This window comes from Coenobita brevimanus, chromosome 66 (genome assembly GCF_032717465.1).
Source record: "Coenobita brevimanus isolate Jiangsu-jjx chromosome 66, ASM3271746v2, whole genome shotgun sequence".
In the NCBI taxonomy this organism is placed as follows: Eukaryota; Metazoa; Arthropoda; class Malacostraca; order Decapoda; family Coenobitidae; genus Coenobita; species Coenobita brevimanus.
Genome location: NC_137019.1, coordinates 21,795,533 through 21,819,575, shown reverse-complemented (window position 1 = coordinate 21,819,575; position 24,043 = coordinate 21,795,533). Strand labels below are relative to the sequence as shown.

The 24,043-nt window shown below is 42.3% G+C and overlaps 1 protein-coding gene across 1 annotated transcript in view; it reads right to left on the bottom strand.

The window, feature by feature from the left end:
* Window positions 1–24,043, bottom strand: part of LOC145405307 (1-acyl-sn-glycerol-3-phosphate acyltransferase delta-like) — a 40,993-nt gene that overhangs the window by 11,246 nt on the left and 5,704 nt on the right. The window contains exon 2 of the mRNA XM_080276728.1: window positions 5,131–5,350. Coding sequence (XP_080132854.1) covers window positions 5,131–5,350 — 220 coding nt within the window. The remainder of the gene's footprint in view (window positions 1–5,130; window positions 5,351–24,043) is intronic.

The window sequence follows — 24,043 nt, the reverse complement described above, 5'->3', positions numbered from 1 at the left end:
TTTTGCGGTTTTTGGCCCATTTTGGGAATATTGGATCCCAGGAGGATTATGTCCGGTTAGTGGGGATGTTCGGATATTGGGCGTTCGGATATTAGAGGGATTACTGTACAAGAGAGAGCCAAATTCAAGAGCCGATCATTTCAAGATGCCTGGACACGCTGAGTTTGAAAGACTGGAGATCATAGGAAGCAGGAAATACAGACAGAGGGAGACAGTTCCAGAGTTGATCTGTTGCATAAATGAAGGACTGGGAGTAACGGTTAACTCTTGCACTACAGAGTTGGACAGAAAAGGGATGAGAGTTTGCTGCTAGATGGGTACTACGTGCCCGTCGTAGAGGTGGAGGAATGCATGCAGACAGTTCAGAGGAGCAGTGACCATTAAAGTAGCGATAGAAAAGAGATAAAGATGCAACAGAGCGGCGAAGAGACAGAGGTTGAAGGGAGTCAGTAAGAGGAGGAGAGTTAATATGATGAAAAGCCTTTGACTCCACACTATTGAGAAGAGCTGCATGTGAGGAACCTCCCCACACATGAGAGCTGTACTCCACACGGGGGCGGATAAAACCCGTGTATAGAGTCAGCAATTGTGCAGGGGTAAAGAAGGAACGGAGTCAGCTTAGCACACCTAATCTCTAAGAAGCAGATTTTACAAAAGATGTAATATGATCTTTCCAAGACAAGTCCTGAGTAAATGAAACCCCAAGCATGTTCAAGGATGATGCAGGATTAAGCTGAATATTATTAAACATTATTGGGTACACCTGTGGAAGATTTTGTCGGTTGATATGTGTAAGAACTGGGTCTTTGAAGTATTAAAAACAACAAGATTATTTTTACCCCAGTGAGAGACGAGCCACGTCAGACATTAGGTGTGCCATACCCTCATCCTTTGTTTCTTGAAGTAACTGCTGAGACAGACGTTGCGGGAACCGAATGGAAAGGTGAAGGGTGGAGTCATCAGCGTATGAGTGGATGTACAGCTTAGAAGGTCACTGATGAATAAAAGGAAGAGAGTTGGTGATAAGACAGAGCCCTGAGGAACACCACTGTTGATAGCTCTAGGAGAAGAACGATGGCCGTTGGCTATAGAACAACCAGAAAGGAAGCTAGAGATGAAGGTACAGATAGAAGGATAGAAACCGTAAGAGGGCAGTTGGGAAATTAAAGATTTATGCCAGGCTCGATCGAAAGCCTTTGAGATATCAAGTGCAATGTCAAAACTTTTGCCAAAGTCCCAAAAGGAGGATGACCAGGAGTCTGAAAGGTAGGTAAGAAGATCGCCAGTGGAGCGTCCCTGACGGAACCCATACTGACGATCAGAAAGAAGATTGCGATAGGAAAGATGCTTTAAAATTTTTCTATTAAAAACTGGCTCGAAAACTTTTGAGATACAGGATGTTAAAGCAATTGGACGATAGTTAGAGCGTTGGGAATGGTCACCCTTCTTTGGGACTGGCTGAATGAGAGCAAACTTCCAGCAAGAAGGAAAGCTACAAGTTGATAGACAAAGGCAAAAGAGTTTGCCTAGGCAGGGTGTAAACACAGAAGCACAGTTCTTGAGAACAACAGGAGGGACTCCATCAGGCCCATATGCTTTGTTAGTATTGAGGCCTGTGATGGCAGAAAATACATGAGCTGAAGAAATTTTTATGTCAGCCATGAGGAAGTCAGAGGGGGGAAGTGATGGAGGAACAGCACCAGAATCATCTAAGGTGCCCTTTCCTCTCTTCCTTCTTTCCCTCCTTCCTCTTCTGTCTTTCTTTCCCTCATTCTTTTCTCTTCCTTCTGTCTATGGGTGACTCTACACTGAGTGACATGCCAAGTGGTTTCCTGTACACCAGAAAACCACTTACTATGCTGGGTGGTAACCATATAACCAAATTATGGCACCTGGTAGTTTAGTGGGCAATTAAAGAGCCCCAATTGGATTGAGCCAGTGCAGGTTTATATCCACGGGGTGGTTGGGGTCTATTGCTCATGTAATGCCACACAGCAATGAGTGAGGCTAGTCATTCTCATCTTAAATGTCAGGACTAACTTCCCTAGCCCTGGGCTCCTATGCTCCTCATGGGGCAACACTGAATTAAATGATGACTGAATGAATGTAGTAAAATGTATGAGCCATAATGTTTATTCAATGCTTCACATATTTTACTCTTGACATTGAATGAAGGATGTCTTAATACAAGTCTGCCAGCTTTAGCCTTTAAGCCTTTAACAATGGGTACTGAGTCAAGGACATCATTGACACTATGTTCTCATGACTTGTCCAAGCATCAGCACCACTTTTCAGCTTCACTACCAGCACCTGCTTGCAAGCAATTTTAATTTCACCATAATTGTTAATCTCCACAATATTTTTGGTACATATTTCTTACTGTCCTCAAGAGACTTCTCAGGTATATCAGAGAGTATCTGGATTTGTCTCTGGCTGGCAGCTCCTGATGAGACTTTTGTCTCTAAAGCATCATGTCTGAAAAATCCTATCTATCTATCTATCTATATACCTAGGCTGCTTCCCCCAAGGAAAGGGCATCAAATATTGGTGAAACCATGTCATCAACTAGATTCTTCTTGATGTCTGAGAAATTTCCCTTATTGTACATTTATACACATGGCTTCACCAGCAGACAAAAAAGACACTGGCTGCAAATCCAGTGGAAGCCCTGCCAGTGGCTCTAAATCACCTGAGTCCTGATTTTTATAAGGAAGGGGAAATTACTCGTAACGGTAAGCACACTTCAATGCTTGTGCACTCTCCATCAAAGACAAACTGCAACATGGGCACGGAGGTTGATAGCTCACTTTAATGAAGAATTCACAACATGGTGCACAGCCAAAAAATATGGAAACATTAGAAATAACACTATCTGGGGTAAGTCCAGGCAGTGCTGCCCTCATTAATGCTACTGTACCCTGGAAGAAAGGAAGTAAATGGGGAAGGGAGAGAAATTAATAAAAATAAAACAGTGTCTGTGAGGTCATCACATGCAGGTGGAGTATAACTTGACTATCTCCCTAGGGAAGGTGACCCAAATGGAGGTGCCATAAATGAGCTAATCCAACAGCATACAAAACTTTCCAAATCTGAGCTTTTTAACCCATGTGCCTTGGGTGTCGGACCGATCCGACAGCACTTTCCCACCACTGTTTGAAGCCCCCCCACCACCACCACCACCATCACCACCACACTCTCCTGGGCACTGGGGTGGCTGTGAGTTGCCAGTTTTGGTCATCCGAGTACAGGACTAGTACATGGACAATGATTTCTGCTTCCATCTTGTCCAATTTGATTCACCCGTCCACTCGCACCTCATGCCAGTGACCCCGACAACCCTGCAGCCTACTCTGCACCACCCCACCCTTCTGATGAGTCAGGGTGGTCATCAGAGGATTCTGAAGGTAAGCAGGGTGGGGGAGCACAAAAGTCAAGAGGAAAATATTTGCCAAGCGAGTCAAGACATATGGAACCCATGCACAGCCCTTCATCACTGCTCCACCCTGCATCACCCGTGCCTAGTGTTCTTTTTCAATTATCAATGGCTCATAACCTACTAAGCACAGGTGTATGGGGATTTGTAAATAGTGTATATAAGAGTGTGTGTATATGGCGTGTGTAATTAGAAAAAGTGCCTCAGCAAATTTGTATGAACTAACGATCCATCCATCCATCCATCATCCAATCCTACATTGCCCCATGAGGAGCGTAGGAGCCCGGGGCTAGGCAGTTGGTCCCGACATTTAAGATGAGTGTGAATACGTGAAATAAAAACATGGCTATTGAAAAGTACAGCCAAGAAAATAGAAATGTAAGGAACTGATTTGTATATTTGTATCAGCATATAAAATTAGAGAAGTACTGGTAAGCTGTATGATTTGTGAAGCTACTCCAAAGAAAATTAGCCATAAGGTAAGTTATGATAAGTGTTATAAGTGTTTTAGATAAGTGTTTCAAGTAAGTGCAGCAACAGTGAAGTTTATAGCCCTTTTTGCCTCTTCCCCATACACCACTAAGCACAGTGCACCTAGGGAAGGGCCAGTGGCTGGGAAATGATCGGCTAGCCAGCACGTCTTAACCAGGGATGTGAGCATGCCTTGGGACACAGTCAGTGTGCAACACAAAAAGTTACCCCATTCATCATCTCCTCATTCCTGAACACCAGTGCCTGGCCTTCAGGAGTTATATGCAGTGGAAATATGAAGGAATGGTGAGTCTTTTGGCTGTTTACTGAATATTCTAGGCCTAACACTGGCCAAGATATAAGGCCTTGGAAACAGGCAATTTTGTGATTTCCATCCGCATGTGAGAACGTTCAAGGTCAAAATATTGGTGAGGTTGAAAGGTTATAGCAGCAGCCACTATGTCACTTAGTAAACTCCATTGGTTACAATACTGCCATAACATACAACTTATGCATGACTTTCCTTTTTTACAACATGTCCTTCAGACTATGACCATCATTGCTTTTCCCTGGCAAACCAAAACAAAGCAGACCCATACCAATATTCAGAAGCTCCATCACAAACAATGGAACAACTAGGCACTGTGTTCAACCACTCTTGCCCGATGATCTTATTAAAACTTATCCTTATCTTCTCTGTCATACTTTTTTGTTAATACAAGTTGGGAATCAATTGTTGCTGTGCCTATTGCTTACCTCTAATCTCTGTTCAGCCAAGTAGACCTGTTAAATACAACTAAGCAACGGCTTTTTGCGGGGCCACCCTACAGTTACAGGACAGTAAATACACTGTGTAGTGATCCTGCACCCTCATATGGTAGACAATGAGTGACCCAGGTCAGACCAGGATCCTTCCCATGATAAGATGCAGGAAAATATGAGGAGGATGGTTATTGGATGGATACCACAGCTGCTCCATCCAGGATGCACAGTACCACCATGTGTTGGCTCCTTGTGTGTTAATACAGAATGAGCGAGACAATGTATGGTACAGGCATATGCATAAATGTTAGAGTACAGTTAGGACAACAAAGCAATTTTTAAAATATTGCATGTCATTCTAATTTCTACATTTTCATTCTTAAGTCCAAAAAATAATGAAAATGCCTCCCACATTACATCACCATTTACATTAATAATATAATAAAGGTAAAACAACAACTTACCAAAGATGACAATGCCAACAGCAAATGAAAGCGACAGGAGAGATCCGCTGACAATGAGGTTGTAATAGAAGCGAAGGATCTGGGAGAGGACAAAGGTGGCCCACATAATGATGTTGATTAAAGAGTAGGGTCTTCTCGGCATTGATCGACCTTGGTACTCTGGCAAATCATTCTCCTTGGTAAAGCTGCCTGTGTTCAAGTAGCTGTCCAACAGCTTGTCCTGAAAAAATACAGTATTTATCTTCAACTTGCATTCAATGCTACAAATACCTAGTTTTTCTCGGAAAATATCAACTAAGCAAAACTGTCTTCTGATCAAAACTTGGAGTAAGTTATTCCTCTTTTCTTCCTGTCTTCAAATCAATATTCACTTGCCCTTTTTAGACATTGCAGTCATAATGATGTCCCATTATACTGTACACAACTGCTAATATTTGGAGAATACAATAAATCTTTACTGCATCACTGAAATCTAGGCATGAATTTCTTTATTTTATTGCAAAATGCATAGAACAAGTGAATGCGAGACTTCAAATGCTGTCCTTTATATGCTACTACCTATATATCTATCATCCAATGTCTCAGTCCCATAACGGATGGCCCCAAATGAATCACTTCCATGTCACTCTATCCTCTGTCAACTCCCCTCTCTCTCATATACCTCTTCACCCCATCCCTCCATCTCATCCTCAGTCTCCCTTTCCCCCTCCCCCTCTCTCCCTTGACCTCACTCACATACTCTACTAGTCAGTCTCTCAATCTTCATCCTCTCCTTGTAACTAAACTATCTCAAAATATTCCTTTAAATGCTTTCTAGCACATTCACATCACACCACAGCACTCCTTACTTCCTCATTTGTCTGTCTGTCTCTCTTTTTTAACTCCACATGCTGCTCCCAATTTCAACTGCTCTCACTTTTGACTAATATCCTTATAACAAGGTCCAAAATTAATTTCCATATGCTAGAGTAGTGATCACAGTATTAGTACATTACTGTCAGGCAATGGCTTTTTTACTTCCGTGCTTGCTTCCCTATTCTTGTATCACTCTTCCTGATGCTAGTGGTGGGTGATGGTGACCATCATCTATTCACCTGACGTAGTGCTGCCTATTCTTCCACAGGAAGCTCTGCACTGGGTGACAAACCTAATTGTTTCCACCTCAGGAAACCTTTTCCAATGTTAGGTGGTACCCAAATAAAAGGGTGATATGGAGCTCATTAACTGAATGGAGAGATGCAAATGTGGCATCCATCCAGGAACCAAACCTCTACATTATTCCTTGTGCTTTGCAATGATGAAATGCTGTCCACCCCGAAGAAGCACTGTTTCACTGCATGAGATGGGCTTGCAGGGGCAACTGCTTGACTGCAGTTGATAGTTTTATATTTCATTTCCTAACACATCATTCCGGACTCATTCACCGGCAGCGTGTCAGGCAAGCGAGAGGAGAGGGTAATGGAGGGGAGGTAGGGAGGGGAGTCAAGAACAGGGAGAAATGGCTGAATTGTCAACAATGGATGGGAGTACAGATGAGATTAGGAGTGCTGACTAGTGTTGGACATTGGCAGTACTGATAGATGATACAAGCCACCACTTGAAAGCCAGGGCGAACTCACAATAACACAGAAACACAAAAGTGAAGCCCCGCAGTATGATCCCTTGCTCCCAAGCATCACGAAAGTGACGCCCCACTGTTACGGGGTTAATGCAAGCCACTTTACCACAGGCCTGTCTCATTTGCACTGAATACTTGTTCAGTTACAGACACTAAGAATATTGTTCCTTATTAAAGATGAGAGAGATGAACAGATGGAAATGAGAAGAGCCGAGCTGAAAGCTAGTGACTAGCTACGTACAAACAGTAATAAAAAAGACACGTTGGCACCAACTGGTGCATATTTATGCAAATATTTTATTATTTTCCACAGAAGCTACAGATAAATTTGTTATTTATTACAAGTGAAAGTTAGAAGCTTCAGTCACATGGGAATAAGCAGAACTGAAAGCAGGCAGCTAGCTACATATATACGATAACAAAGACAGGCTGGCACCTCCTGGTGCATATTTGGGTAAACATTTTATTATTTTCCACAGGAGCTACAGACAGTAAGAATATTTTGTTATTTGTTAAAAGTCAGAGTGAGATGCACAGATGGAAATGGGTAGAGCCAAAAGCAGGTGACTGGTGGGTTGGCAAGATGAAGCTGCCAGTGCCTGCCTTAGAAATACAGTCTAGTCTCGTTATACGACTATTTGTTGTATCATAAACTTCTAAAACGATAATCAAAAGGTATACAGTACTGTACCCACTTCCGGAAAAACATTTAAAAACTGGCTTTGATTTTGCTACAATTACATTTCTGATAGCCACCTCTGAGAGTCTTGTGTGGATGCGGAAAACTTATCACTCAAATCTCCATTCACTCTTACCTGGGTGTGAGCACCCACATACATAGCCATAACCACCCTAACCAGCAACTCCTCCAAGCCAAGCTTTCTCATTGCCCACTTCACCACCTCTCTAGGGACTCCATCAAAGGCCTTTTCCAAATCAACAAAAACAAAATAAAGATCCCTTTTCCTACCAATATATTTTTCCTGAAGCTGTCGAACAATGAATATAGCATCAGTGGTCCCCCTGCCTGGCATAAACTCAAACTGCATCTCATTAATATTCACTCTTTCTCTAATCATACCTTCTAAAACTCTCTCCATTACCTTCATTATCTGATCTAAAAGCTTTATGTGTATATATACAGGGTGTCCACAAAAACACTCCCTGATTTCAAACAGGTATAACATGTAACTTTATTGTAATAATCTTTCACAGTTAGTAGCTTCAGATGCAGGATTTCATTCAGTTTCTTGTGGTATAGGGTAGCATTTAAGGCACTCAATGTGCGCCCCTCTGGTTGCTCGGCAAACATCGATGCGATAGTCCAGTTCGGTCCAGACGCTCTGCAGCATATCTGGAGTTATCATGCAAACTGCTTCAGTGATCGAAATTTTCAGCTCCTCCAGGGTTGCAGGTAGAGGTGGTATGTAAACTGTGCTCTTCACATACCCCCAAAGAAAGAAGTCACAAACAGTTAGGTCCGGTGACTTCGCAGGCCACTTGCAGAACACCTGATCATCTCGTCCAGCACGACAAATCTGGACCGAACTGGACTATCGCATCGATGTTTGCCGAGCAACCAGAGGGGCGCACATTGAGTGCCTTTAATGCTACCCTATACCATGTGAAACTGAATGAAATCCTGCATCTGAAGCTACTAACTGTGAAAGATTATTACAATAAAGGTACATGTTATACCTGTTTGAAATCAGGGAGTGTTTTTGTGGACACCCTGTATGTGTATATATATATATATATATATATATATATATTTAAGTAATCTCTCCAATATCCCACGTAATAGAGCCATAGGCAGGTCCGGATAGTGGTCCTGTCCGGATATTGGGCCCCAGCTTATAGACTTGTACTTATGGAGTCTCGGACCATCACTTAGCGATGGCCAAGGCAGAGCGGCAAAGAAAGTGGTTGAGGAGACGAAGGGGAAGACAGGAGGAAGCAACTCCTGTGAGAAGAGTGAAGAAATTGCAAGACAGTGAGAAAATGACGGAGTATAAGAGCATAGTGGAAGAAAGACGGGGAAGGTATGAGCTAGAGCAGATGGAAGGGGTGGAAGACCTATGTAAGATATTCACGGAAGAGATAGGCGCAGCGTGTGAGGCGGTTTGTGGAGTGAGGAGGAGATGCAAGAGTGTGCAAGGGACAGCATGGTGGAATGATGAGGTGAAACGAGCTGTGGAACAAAAGAAGAAGGCATATAGTGAATGGTTAGCGAGTAGAGGTAGGGGAGAAGATGAGAGAGAGAAGAGAGAGGTATATGTGAGCAGGAGAAGGGAGGTTAAGAGACTGGTGAAGGAGAGTAAAAAGAAAGTGGATGAAGAGTTTGGGAGGAATCTGAGTGTGAAATGGAGGGAGAGTAAAAAATTGTTTTGGAAGGAGGTAAAGAAAGTAAGGCAGTGTGAAAGGGGAAATAGTAGGGGAGTGAAAGATAGGAATAATAGATTGTTGGTGGAGAAGAGAGAGAAACTGAGGAGATGGAAGGAGCACTTTGAGGATTTGTTGAATGTGGAGAGTGAGAACAGTGCGAGTATAAGTGGTTGGGGAATGGCTGGGAGAAGAAGAGATGAGAGGAGGGAGGAAGAGATCAGTAGAGCGGAAGTAGTGGAAGCGATGAAGAATATTAAGTTGCGAAAGGCCCCAGGAATTGATGGAGTGTGTGGTGAAATGCTTAGGTATGGGGGTGAGATTGTTGTGGAGTGGATATGGAAGCTGTGTAGATTGGCTTGGGAAGAGGGAAGGGTTCCAGAGGACCGGAAATCAGGTATAATTGTTCCTTTATGCAAAGGAAAAGGAGAGAGAGAAGTATGTGGTAACCATAGGGGTATTTGCCTACTTAGTGTGACTGGTAAAATATATGGTAGAATACTCATTGATAGGGTTAGGCATATGACAGAGGAGCTAGTTTGAGAAGAACAAGGGGGATTTAGGAAGGGAAAAGGGTGTGTAGATCAGATATTTGTTCTAAGATGTTTAGTGGAGAAGTATCTAGAGAAGGGAAGGAAAGTGTATGCTGCCTTCATGGACTTGGAGAAAGCTTATGACAGAATAGATAGGCAAGGTATGTGGAAGGTATTAAGAATATATGGAGTAGAGGGGAAATTGTTGAGTGCTGTGAAGAGTATGTATGAGGGAGCTAGGGCTACAGTGCGAATGGATGGTGAGCTGAGTGAGTTCTTTGATCTCAATGTGGGACTGAAACAGGGTTGTGTGATGTCTCCATGGCTGTTTAATATATACATGGATGGGGTTGTAAAGGAGGTGCAGGGTAGGGCAGTGGATGCGGGGGTGGCTCTAATGAATGAGGGTGAGATTTGGAAGATTTCGGTGTTGCTGTTTACTGATGATACAGTGCTGTTGAGTGAAGATGAATGGGAGTTGCAAGGTTTGGTGAATGAATTTGGGACAGTGTGTAGGAGGAGGAATCTGAAAGCTAATGTAAACAAAAGTAAAGTTATGGTGTTTGAGAGGAATGAAGTCACAGAGTGTGCAGTGAGGTTGGATGGTGAGGATATGGAGAATGTGAGTGCATTCAAGTACTTGGGTAGTGTGTTGAGTAAGGATGGAACTTTGGGGGATGAAGTGCGTGAAAGGGTACAGCAGGGAAGGAAGGCTGTTGGTACACTGAGAGCAGTGATGAGAAATAAGGAGGTGAGTATGGAAGTTAAGAAGTCACTGCATGATAGTATTGTGATCCCTACCCTGACGTATGGAAGCGAGGCATGGACCTTACAAGAGGGGAACAAGTCAAGAGTGAGAGCAGTGGAAATGAGTTACTTGAGAGGAGCATGTGGAGTGACGTGGAGGGACAGGTTGACGAATGAAGAAGTGAAGGAACGCTGTGGGGTGGATGTGGATGTGGTTGAGAAGATTAGGAGAAATACACTGAGGTGGTTTGGACATGTGGAGAGAATGGAGAATGAAAGACTGACTAAGAGGGTGTGTGTGGGTGAGGTGGGGGAAGGGAGAGGGAGAGGTAGACCGAGGATGAGGTGGAGGGATGGAGTTGAGAGGTATATGAGGGAGGGGGGGGTGAGTTGGGGGGAGGGTAGTCGGATGACGGGTGACAGAGCGACTTGGAGGCGTTTTGTCTGCGGCTACCCTTTGCGTGATTAGGGCGTCGGGCTACAGCTAGATAGATAGATATTTATAGAATGACGGGGAATAGTCCAGGGTGCGAATTGTCCTGACGGGAAAACGTCCATGTTTTGACGGGGAATTATCTGACGGCGAATTGACTTGACGGTGAATTGTCTCGGAACCTTATCATCGTGTGCTCCACATATGAATAAATAATGTTGATTTTCATTCTGTTCTTGACATGTCACATACAATATTAGGTTAGGCTCATACTTTTTCTTATAATTTTCCTTCACTTCTAGCATTTTGGTTTGCATCAAAAATATTATCTTTGCTTGTTTTGGTTGGAATCTGGCCCTGAGAGCATCAAAACGTGAGGTAGGCAGACCACTCCAAAATGCATCGAAATTTGATTCATTTGAATTCTAAACTGTCGAAACTCGAGAAACCACTGTATATATATATATACATATACACATACAGTATCTATCTATCTATCTATTGCCAGATGCCTCAATCCCATACAGGGTGGCCACAAACAAATTGCCTCCACGTCGCCCTGTCCCCTGCCATTTCATTGCCCTGCTCCCAGCTCACACCCCCCTCTCCCATATACCGCTCCACCCCATCCCTCCATCTCATCCTTGGCCTCCCCCTCCCTCTCCCCCCCTCCACTTCACTCACATACACTCTCTTCATCAGTCTTTCACCCTCCATCCTCTCCACATGGCCAAACCACCTCAGTGTATTCCTCCTAACACTTCCTATCACATCCACACCACAACACTCCTTTATATCCTCATTTGTCAGCCTGTTTCTCCATGTGACTCCACAGGCTCCTCTTAAATAACTCATTTCCACTGCTCTCACTCTTAACTTGTGCCCTTCCAACAACGTCCAAGCCCCACTTCCATACATTAGAGTTGGTATCACAATACTGTCAAGTAGTAACTTTTTCACTTCCATGCTCACTTCCCTATTTCTTATCACTACTTTCAAGGAACCAGCAACCTTTCTTCCCTGCTGTACCCTTTCAAGCACTTCACCCTCCAAACCTCCATCCTTACTCATCACACTACCCAAGTACTTAAATACACTCCATCTATTGCCAAACGCCATAATCCCGTAAGGGGTGGCCACTGACTTCGAGTTATTTGTTTTACAGGGAGGGGCACTAACCCTCCACCAACCCACTTGTTGACACATAGGACGCACGTATGGTTTGGTTATATGGTTACCACCCAGCGTTGTAAATGGTTTCTTGGCTCAAAAGTACTCACATTTTCCAATTCCTCACCATCCAACATCGCTGTACATTCACTGACTTCACCTCTCTCAAAGACCATCACTTTACTCTTCCTTACATTCACCTTTAGATTCCGTTTCTTACACACTCTCCCAAACTCATCCACCAAGCCTTGCACCTCCCCTTCGTCTTCACTCAACAACACAGTATCATCTGCAAACAACAGTACAGGGAGTTTCCAAACACTACCCTCTCTCACCAGGGCCACTCCAACATCCACTACCCCACCTTGTACCTCTTTTATTACCCCATCCATGTACAGATTGAAAAACCATGGAGACATGACATATCCCTGTTTCAACCCAACCTTCAAAGAGAAAAATTCACTCAGTTCACCATCCACACGCACTGCAGCCTTAGCACCATCATACATACTCTTCACAGCATTCAACAACTTCCCATCTACTCCATATATTCTTAATACTTTCCACAATCCTTGTCTATCCACCCTGTCATATGCTTTCTCCAAATCCATGAAAGCCGCATACAACTTCTTTCCCTTCTCTAGAAAGTTTTCCACTAAAGATCTAAGAATGAATATCTGATCTACACAACCTCTTCCCTTCCTAATGCCTTCCTGTTCTTCTCCAACTAATTCCTCTGTTATTTCCCTAACTCTGTCAATAAGTATCCTACCATACACTTTTCCTATTATACTAAGAAGACAAATGTCCCTATGATTACCACACACTTCTTTTTCCCCTTTTCCTTTGTACAAGGGAATAAATATACCTGACTTCCAATCCTCCGGAACTCCACCTTCCTCCCAGGCCAATCTGCACATCTTCCACATCCATTCTACTACAATCTTTCCCCCATGCTTCAGCATTTCACCACATACTCCATCAATTCCTGGGGCTTTCCCCAATTTAACTTTCTTCATTGCTTCCACAACTTCTATCCTACTGATTTCTTCCTGTCTTCTCACCTCCCTCCTTCTCTCAGCCACTCCCCAGCCACTTATACTTCCATCACTTCCATCCACTAAGTTCAACAATTCCTTAAAGTGCTCTCTCCATCTGCTCACTTTTTCTCCCTTCTCCACTAGTAATCTACCATTTTTATCTTTCGCTCCCCTGCTAACTTCACTTCCACCCTGTCTAACTTTCTTCACCTCTTTCCAGAACATTTTCTTACAGTCTCTCCACTTTACACTCAAATTCCTTCCAAATTCCTCATCCACTCTCTTCTTACTCTCTCTTACTAATCTTTTCACCTCTCTCTTTCTTTCTACATATAACTCTCTCTTCCGACTCTCAACTACTTCCACGCCCCTATTTCTCATCCATTCATTGTACGCTTTCTTCATTTGTGCCACAGCCTGTCTCACCTCATCATTCCACCACGCTGTTCCTTGCACCCCCCTCCGTCTTCTCTTCATCCAACACACCACATCACATGCTGCACATATTTCTTCTGTGAATATCCTGCACACACCTTCCACGTCCCCCATCTGCTCCAATTCATATTTGCCCAATCGTTCCTCCACTTCTCTCTTATATTCTGCTCTTTTCTCATCCTCTTGTAACCTTTCCACTCTCCTTGCAAATACTCCTTCTTCCCGTCCTTCCCTTCTTCTATTACTCCATCTTATTTGTATCTTGATTCTGGCCACCACCAAGTAGTGGTCAGAAAGTCCACTCCCCCAACCTCTATATGCTCTTGCATCCATTACACATCTTCGCATCCTTTCATCCACACACACATAATCAATCATTCCCTTCCTTTCATTCAGTTCACCACCCACCCTTCTCATCACTCGCCATGTATATCTGTGGATTATTTTATGCCTGAAGAGGGTATTGGCTATCACCAACCCCCTCCCAGCACAAATGTCCACTAACGCACTGCCATTCTCATCTATCTCAGCAGGCACACCCCACTCACCAACTATTCCATCCGCCTTCACATTCCCTACTTTACCATTCATATCACTGATCAAAAACACTCTCTTATTCTTTCCGAACTTTTCCATGCACACTTCCACATTTGTCCAGAACTCTTCTCTCACTCTGCTTGCACGATCTTGCGTTGGCGCATACACGCATACAATCGCCCACACTTGTATTCCAACTTTCAATCTTACCCACACAATCCTTGACCCAACTGATCCATACTCTCTTATGTTCTTCTTCCATCTTTTACTCACAACTATACACACTCCTTCTTTTGCCCTCTCATTCTCACCTACTCCTGCACATATACCCCATCCATACTCCCATTCTCTCACCCTCTCACCTCTCCATAGATATATATATATATATATATATATATATATATATATATATATATATATATATACAGGTAACTCGCACGGAACACGATCTCACGGAACGCGCTCGCAATTATACACGGTAAGGGCTGGGATACATATAAGACAACGTAAGATTTAAAAACCATTATGAAAACTACAAATTAACGCAGGAGAGGCCTTTGAAATATCAAATCCTCGAACGTCACCGCAGCGCGCGGTTTGTTTTGATTACGTGACGATCTAGGCGGGAAATTATTCAGTGAGTGAGACATTCCCGAGTACAGTAGCACAGTATTTGTAAGTTAAATATTTACAGTACTGTACTGTTCTGGTAAGTTTATGTGCAACATAAAGTACTATTAAATAACGTTAAAGCAAGAAATAAAGTCTTATAACCAGTTTACCTGATAGGCGTCAGAATATTGCTTTTTATTTGTTCGTTTTTTCCACAGTGCTGTTCAGTATTTGTAAGTTAAATATTTACTGTTCTCGTATGTACTGTACTTGTAAGCACTTAAATAAAGTTAAATCATTAAATAAAGCCTTGTAACCAGATAACCCGAATTATATGATTACCCATGATCGGCGTCGGAATATTGCCGTTTTTGTTTGTTCGTTAAACTCTTACTGTACTGCTTTTCTACAGTACTGTATTTGTAAGTTAAATATTTACTGTTCTGGTATGTACTTGTAAGCAATTAAAGCATTAAATAAAGGAGTTAACCTGATTTATATGATTACCCATGATCGGCGTCGGAATATTGCTTTTTTTGTTTGTTCGTTAAAGACTTATAATAAGAGAAAAATACATTTTTGTCTTGGTATCTTTACCTATTTGCCCAGGTTTGCTGTAATGGTTTGCAACTTGTAGAAAACTGTGAAAACTTTCGGGAAGTGAACGAAAATCTGGGACATGACCTTGACTTCACCGTCTCAAGTATCATCTGTCATTAGACTGTCAGTTCACCACCGGCTATCGTGATGAGTGGATGTACGATTTTTTCGCTCGTGGCCATGCCTAACCACACATAGTTACACCCATTATCTCGACCCAGACAGAAAATACAACCTTTTTCCTCCCTTGCAAAACACAAACAACCACCCTGTTTACGAGACAGCAATATATATTGCGAAAATAACAAGGTAAAATGATAAAGATGAACGTAAAATGATTGAGAAAGATGAACATGTTATGACGGAAAAAATACGTTTTCCCTGTCTGTAAACGTATTTATTTCTGCTTTGCATCTGTATTCGTAATAATTAGACTTATTGTTCGTTCTGAAACTGCATTACGATTCTATTTTTAGCCATTCTCGTGGTGTGGGAGCTCGAAGTTGTGACACACTTCCTTATTGCTAATCGGACTGACCCTCCACTTTATTCTTCCGTGGCAGAGTCTAGCCTTGGAGGACGTGCAGTTTTCTCATTTAGGACTGAAAATTCAACTCTTTCGCTCCCTTTTCCAAGCATGGGCACAACGATAACGTAAAAAATAACTCGAAACTACCATAAACATATATCAAAAAGGTGAAAATGTATTCATAACATTTTTTTTTTCCAGCCATTCCTAACAGATTATGTACTGAAATCATTCGATATCACAGTACTGCATTTCTAAGTTAAATATGTACTGTTCTGGTATGTACTTGTAAGTTAAAGCACTGGTACCAGTTAACCTAATTTATTACCTATGATCGGCGTCGGAATGTTTCCTTGTGTTTACGTACAGTATTTGTGTGTGGAAGTTTTGCTAGGAGTACTGTATTTGTGAGTTATAACATTAAATAAACCTTCTAACCACTTAAAGTGCTTTCTAGTGACAGATAACAGCAAAACAACACATTTGGGGGGTCTAGGGAGCAAAATACGGAGTAGTTTAAATATACGCGATTTCGCACCTAACACGGCACGGTAGGAACGAAACCCTCGTGTTCCGTGCGAGTTACCTGTATATATATATATATATATATATATATATATATATATATATATACAGTAAGCCCCCTCGTTTGGCGAATTTCAACTTGGCGAAACTCACTTTTGGCGGTAGGGTGGCCACAGACCACCGAATGCGCGCTTGGCGATTTGAATTCAAACTTGGCGGTCCCCTGGCGGCCGCACGTTGAACCAGGCTGTTCAGCAGGTACCAGGTATGAAGACAGTGGACAGGGAAGGTGTGTGTGAGATGGTAGAAAAGGGGTCAGGAAAAAAGGAGCAAACACTTGTGGAAATGATGGAAGCTGACGAAGAAATGGAACAGGAAACAACTGAAACTCCTCCTAGCCAGGCACCACAAATCACCACATGTATCTTATCCCAAGCGTTGGGCATTTGTGACACAATGAGGGAGGAGCTCTGTGCATTGGTACATGGTGATGATGATTTAGAGAACAAAACCAAAGTTTTTCTGGGCCAGCTGATTAAAGTGTTCCAAGAACAATATCAAGAAAAATTGAAAATGTCAAAGCAGGCAAAAATAACAAAGTTTTTCTTAGAGAATTTGGACAGACAACGCAATATCCAAGACGTCATTGCCACCATTCCCGTAGACGATGATAACTGTGAAATCATTGATAACCCCCCCCCCCACTCGATGTGCCACAAGAACAGCCCCAAAAGCAGCCACAAGAACAGCCGCAACCTCCCCAGCCATCCCAACCTCCCCAGCCACCCCAACATCCCCAACCTCCCCAGCCAAGCTTCGCTGCCCTCTTTAAGCTGGATGCTGACTTTTCTGGCTTCGATGAAGTGGATGATCAAGCGAGACAAATGGTTGCTAAGGGGGTTATGGGGGAGGAGGGGGAGAGTGATGAGGAAAGTGGTGGTAGCAACTAAGCTGCCCCCACTGCCACTCCGACGTCCCCAGCCAAGCAAGCCTATCTTCACTCTATTTACGGTTAGTTACAACCTTTATATCACGTCTTATTAGCTTTATTTATTGTTTATTGGTCTGTTTTCTACATGTGTATTAATATGTGAAGGCAAAAGATTTTATTTCAGCTCGAAAGATGGTGTTTTAGGGGTCAAAAAGGGGACTTTGGCAATGACCAAAGACTGATTGAGGCACTTTATAGGCAATTTATATGGTAAAAAGAACTCGCGTTTGGCGAAATTCGCATTTGGCGGTAGTTTCGCCAGACTAATTGGATCGCCAAACGCGGGGGCTTACTGTATACATACAGTAGAACCTCTTTGGTCCGGACCCCTTTAATCCGGACTTCAGTTAATCCAGACAAAATTTAAAAATAATAAGCTCCAAAATTATGTTGAAAGTAATTCTAAAGTCATTTTCAGTATTGGTGCGGAAAGCGATCGTCATTCGTTTAGTCTCGGAGCACGCTAGGTCACTACATGGGCGCCTGTTTAAACACATTCTAGCATTCATTCCATCAACTAGTTCACCAACCATTTATATTTTTTAGCTGTATTTCAAAAGTTAATCCTCCTTACCATGCCCCTTAATGCAAGTGTAGCTTCTGTAATGAATAAAGGTGTTAAAAGGAGGAGTTTGCTTACACAAAAATGGGTCAGAATATTCTGCAGTGTTTAGTGATTACTGTAGGTTATTTTTTGTACTTAAATGTGCTTTACTTGTACATCAAACATTAGCTTCTTGCCCATATGGGTGTTATCAATATGCCAAAGATGACAATGTATTTTTTGCCTACATAAGTTTTATTTTTATTCCAAATATTACAATTAATTAATTAATTAATTATTTGCCTACACGGGCCTTAGTCACTTACTACAATTTAAAATGTAGGCTAGTTTCTTGTCATGGCCATACCTGTAAATTATGCAATACAAAACTATCTTACATGATTAGTTTTGTTATTTTAGTACCAGTATCCTTTCATCTTTTGCAGTTACATAGGGTTGACATATGCCACATATGTTAATAATTAACAAACATACCATATGTAGATAGAGTTTGGTATGAACTGGAGATTACCCTGATAGTCTGGACAATCTGTTAATTCGGACAACCCTTCCCCCCATATAGTCTGAATGAGAGAGGTTCTACTGTATATATATATATATATATATATATATATATATATATACACAGTCGGCGCAATGGAAGTCTGGACCCTCTAATTCACACCATATATTTGGTAGGGTCCAAGAAATATTGTAGGAAAATTCCTGTAGTTGGTGGATTTTTTTTCTGGTGGTTTCTAGCGACTTTACAGGCTTACCACCACGTGCTGTGAGTTTATGAGCTCAGTGCCATCCTGACTGTTGATGAGAAAGCACGTCAGATTTTCTTGTCCTGCCTGGCCATTGTTAATTTCAAAGCTCTCATTTTCACACCCTCCTCTGCCTTAGTGAATCATTGGAGATGGGTCGCAAGACACTAACTGATGTAGAAAAAGCCCGAATTTTAACTTTGAGAGAGGAAAATGTAAAAATTTAGGAGACGCTTCACGCAGCAGTACGGCTGGGGATCTTGAAGTCTGTATGAAGTCGATGCTGTCTGGTTCTTTCAGACACATCTTTCAGCAATTGTGGGTACGTATCTTTCAGTTGTCTAGCAGTCAAACGTGGGTCTTTTATCACAGCTTGCTTCAGTAACCTGTCTGTAGCTGGTGATGTCTTCCTTTTAGGTCCTAGCCTGTCTTTATGTTGGGTAATTGTGTTTTTTAGCAGGTGGCGCGCAGCAGCAAGGAATGACATCTATCTATCTATCTATTGCCAGACGCCTCAATCCCGTTTGGGGTGGCCACAAACAAATCGCCTCCAAGTCGCCCTGTCCCCCGCCATTTCACTCCCCTGCTCCCAACTCACACCCCCCTCTCTCATATACCTCTCCACCCCATCTCTCCATCTCATCCTCGGCCTCCCCCTCCCTCTTTCCCCCTCCACCTCACTCACATACACTCTCTTCGTCAGTCTTTCACCCTCCATCCTCTCCACATGGCCAAACCACCTCAGTGTGTTCCTCATAACGCTTCCTATCACATCCACATCAACACCACAACGCTCCTTTATATCCTCATTCGTCAGCCTGTCTCTCCATGTGACTCCACAGGCTCCTCTTAAATAACTCATTTCCACGGCTCTCACTCTTGACTTGTGTCCTTCCAACAACGTCCACGCTTCACTTCCGTACGTTAGAGTTGGTATCACAATACTGTCATGTAGTAACTTTTTCACTTCCATGCTCACTTCCCTGTTTCTTATCACTGCTTTCAAAGACATAATGGTAGATTTTCCTCACCCAGTTCGAATACAAATATCCTTTATTTTTACATTTTCCTCTCTCATAGTTAAAATTTGGGCTTTTTCTACATCAGTTAGTGGCTTGGGACCCATCTCCAATGATTCACTAAGGCAGAGGAGGGTGTGAAAACGAGAGCTTTGAAATTAACAAAGGCCAGGCTTGACAAGAAAATCTGACATGCTTTCTCATCCAAAGTCAGGCAGGCACCAAGCTCATAAACTCACAGCACTTGGTGGTAAGCCTGTTAAGTCGCTAGAAACCACCAGAAAAAAATACACCAACTACAGGAATTTTTCTACAATATTTCTTGGACCCTACCAAATATATGGTGCGAATTAGAGGGTCCAGACTTCCATTGCGCTGACTGTATATATATGGCACACAACCACGGACGTCTGTGGACAGGTATATACTGTACCTTGCAAAGACATTGGTTGATAACTTATGATTTATATGAAATGTTTGTGATGTATGCCACAAGTGTTTGTGGAGCTATCGTTAGGATGTATATGTGTGGAGGGAACCTTAGGGGAGAGAGGGCAGAAAATATATAGTCATTCATTCATTCATTGCCAGACGCCATGTATCCCAAACGGGGTGGTCAAGGGCTTAGAGTTAATTGTTTTACAGGAAGGGGCACTAATCCTCCACCAACCCCACTTGACACGTAGGGAGATTAAATATTGCGAGGATTCGAACCAGCGCTAGCAACTGCGTGAGTTGCTAATATCCGAACGCCCAATATCCGAACATCCCCACTAACCGGACCGGACATAATCGTCCTGGGATCCAATATTCCCAAAATGGGCCAAAAACCGCAAAAAATTCGAAAAAAATCTGACTTTTTTCCCTCCCGTAATTTGAAATTGCCGCGTGGTGCCAAACAGCTGTTACACCATGGTCCCTTCACCCCTTCCTTTCTCCCCCTCCCCCCTCCCCTGTCAGGGTTGCCATTTGGTATTTTCATTACCAAGTGTGGGCCAATTTGGTAATGAAAAATTCGTTTGGTAATGAATCAGAATAATGCATTACCAAATGGATTTTTCACATGTATGAGGATACACAGGGTGGAGATGGTGGATTGTTTGGTCTCTATGATTAATCTGCTACCCTACATAGAGTGAAAATAATCAACATGGTGTTAATTATAAGGAGAGTGATTACATGAGCGACTTGGAGGCGTTTTGCCTGCGGCCACCCTTTTACATGAGCGATTTAGAGTCGGGCTATTGTTAGATAGATATATAATTAGTGAAGGATAAATAGGTAACTTTACGAATTTGGTAATGAAAAGTTACATTTGGTAATGAAAGTTGAGGAGATTGGTAGTGTGGCCGTTGCAATCTGGCAACTCTGTTACCCCGCCATCATCAACAGTCACAGCCAAACTCCGATCGAGAGCAGATACTTATAGCAGTACAAGCCACAAGTGCTTGTTTTTTGTGAATAAAGAGTGAATAAACTGCAATACCTACTTCACTAGAACACGGGGAATTTACAGTGTTGTGCAGTGTTAAGAAATTAGAATCTAGAGTGCAGAGGATTAACTGTGGACTGCAAACTGGCAGTTCAAACCAGTCCAGGAGCCAGGGACTTGTAAGTACCCAGAATATTTAATATTGTATAAACTCACCTCTAAAACCTCATTTTATGGTTCTTTTGCATTTATTTCAGTCTTTTATGTCCCTTATTGTGTGATTTGGGTCTTAAATAGGTGCAATGCATGTCCAGAGGGAGTTGTATAGGTGTTTCTCTGAGTTAGGGTCCATAAGTACAAGTCCATAAGCTGGGGCCCAATATCCGGACAGGACCACTATTCGGACCTGTCTATGGCTTTATTACGTCGGATATTGGAGGGATTACTGTATATATATATATATATATATACACTCAACCCCCTGCTATCGCGCCTAATTGGTTACAGGAAACGCGCGTGATAGCTGAACTGAACAATCAATGGGAAAATTTCTAATTGGTTTTTTGGTGGCCCATTTTTCTAACTTTTAACCACTTTATGCCTACGATTTCCTGCCAATCTCTCCTCTAACATGAAATAAAGCATTATTATATTAATAATAACAGAAGGTTTGAATAAATAAATGTTACAAAGGCCATCAAACTTTTATAAGGATTGGTGGTTTCTGGGTGGTTTGATGGGTTCCGAGGCTTGGGAGTGGCTTAGTTGCCGCCAGATCTCTTTGGCTGTCTCCATTTCTTTAGTGTCCACAGCTAAAGGGGGTATCACATGGTATCTTATATCAGGAATGGCTGAGGAACATTTAAGTGGAACAAAACTTGGACACTATCACAAACGTTCCTCACACCGTCGTCAGAGCCCCGTCTCAGTTGTAAACATGTGATTACTTTATCGACATCACAGTTTTTTTGGCATAAGAAATATTAACTCTTTATAAAGGTTTCAAAACTATTGATATTTATTCTAAAATACAATATTAATAAGTATTCAGTGTTAGGCTAATTTTAAATGCTGTAGTACGATATATTCTCAGCAATGGGTTTGTCACTGTTTGCCCGTGTTCCTGCAGGAATCCATTCAGATGCATTCCAAATGCCCGTGTTAATTGAATATACCATTACCGTTCTTAACATCGTATCTCTGCAAACCTCATGAAGTGCCGTGTGAATAAGTGCTTCAAACTCGACGCGTGATAGTGTCTTTGCATGTATGGTTGTGCATTTGATGTGTCTTGGAAGATGCTGAACGCATAGCAGTTGAGAGTATATATATACAATATATATATATATATATATATAATATATATATATATATATACAGTATATATATATATATATATATATATATATATATATATATATATATATATTAATATATATGTTATATATATATATATATATATATATATATTATATATATATATAATATATATATTTATATATATATATACATTATATATATATATATATATATATATATATATATATATATATATATATATATATATATATATACATATATATATATATATATATATATATATATATATATATACAATATATATATATATATATACAGTGCTCGTCAGAAATATGGAGCGCCCTCGTCCCTCCTGAGAAACAAACCTTTCAACATTGAAAAAACATATAAATAATGCATTTTATTTACCTTTAGTGCTTCGTAGGGTAGCCTTTACGTTTCTTCACGGACCTGAGACGTCTTGGAAGTGAAAGGGCGAGGCTCCTGAGGTGCTGGAGTATTTTGTCCCAGGAGTCACGAATGGCGGCTTCCAGCTTAGGCAGAGAGCTCACGTCCTTCCCTTGGAGACTCTTCTTTACGAGGTACCAGAGGTTTTCAATCGGGTTGAGGTCTGGGCTATTTCCTGGCCAGTCTGTCATGAATGATACCTCGCAGTCACGAAGCCAATTGGTGACCGATTTGGCCTTGTGAGCAGGTGCACCGTCCTGCTGAAACACTCGTGCACCTGTTAGCTCGAAGGAGTCTGGTAAATGATCACACAGAAGCTCCAGGTAAACATCCTGATTCACTCTGAGGTTCTTGGGAAGTACAACAAGCTTCCCCAAACCCTTCCCTGAGAAACAACCCCATACCATGAGTGAATCAGGATGTTTAACTGTGCTTTCTACATACCGTGGGTCAAGTGGGTCACTACCTTTGCATGCTCCTCTGTTACAGGTAACACTAAACGTTGCCTCATCAGACCACAACACTGACAACCATTGCTCCTCACCCCAATTTAGATATTTATTAGCAAAGGCAAGCCTACGAATTCTCTGGCTGCTAGAGAGAAGAGGCTTTTTCACAGGCCTGTGACTTGTGTAACCAAGCTCATGCACCCTACGAGACACTGTTCTCACTGACACCTCACCAAACACTTCCGGTTGCTCTCCTTAATTTTCCTTGCACTCACGAGGATTAAACTCCACTGCACGTTTTAAAACATTAACAGACCTTGGGGAAGTTTTCCTAGGCCTACCAGACCTCGGTTTCTTTGTGGGAACTTCACCACTGTTTTCCTCCCGAAACCGCGCACACCAACGATCGTGCCACACCAACCAATTCACTAATTTCCTTTGTCTGGTGGCCTGCCTCCTTTAGAGCAATGATCTGGGATATGATTTCACTCGATAGTTCACGGGTAGGTGCCATAACAAAGTTTTGAAGGCCAAAACACTGCGGGACACTCGGTAAAAAATGGCGCAATTTGAGAGGGACACTCGGCGGAGTTCCTCTCTCTCAGGCAGCCCGTGGGCGACTGAGGCGGGAACCAACCAGCGCGTCGGAAGGCCTCAGGCTACCGTGACGTCATGCTCGGAGCTCAAACTTGTGGCTCAATTCTTACCCCCAAAAATGGGTGATTCTTTTTGGGCCATAAGTATTGCCGCCGGCGGACAACGCTGAATACTTCTGACGAG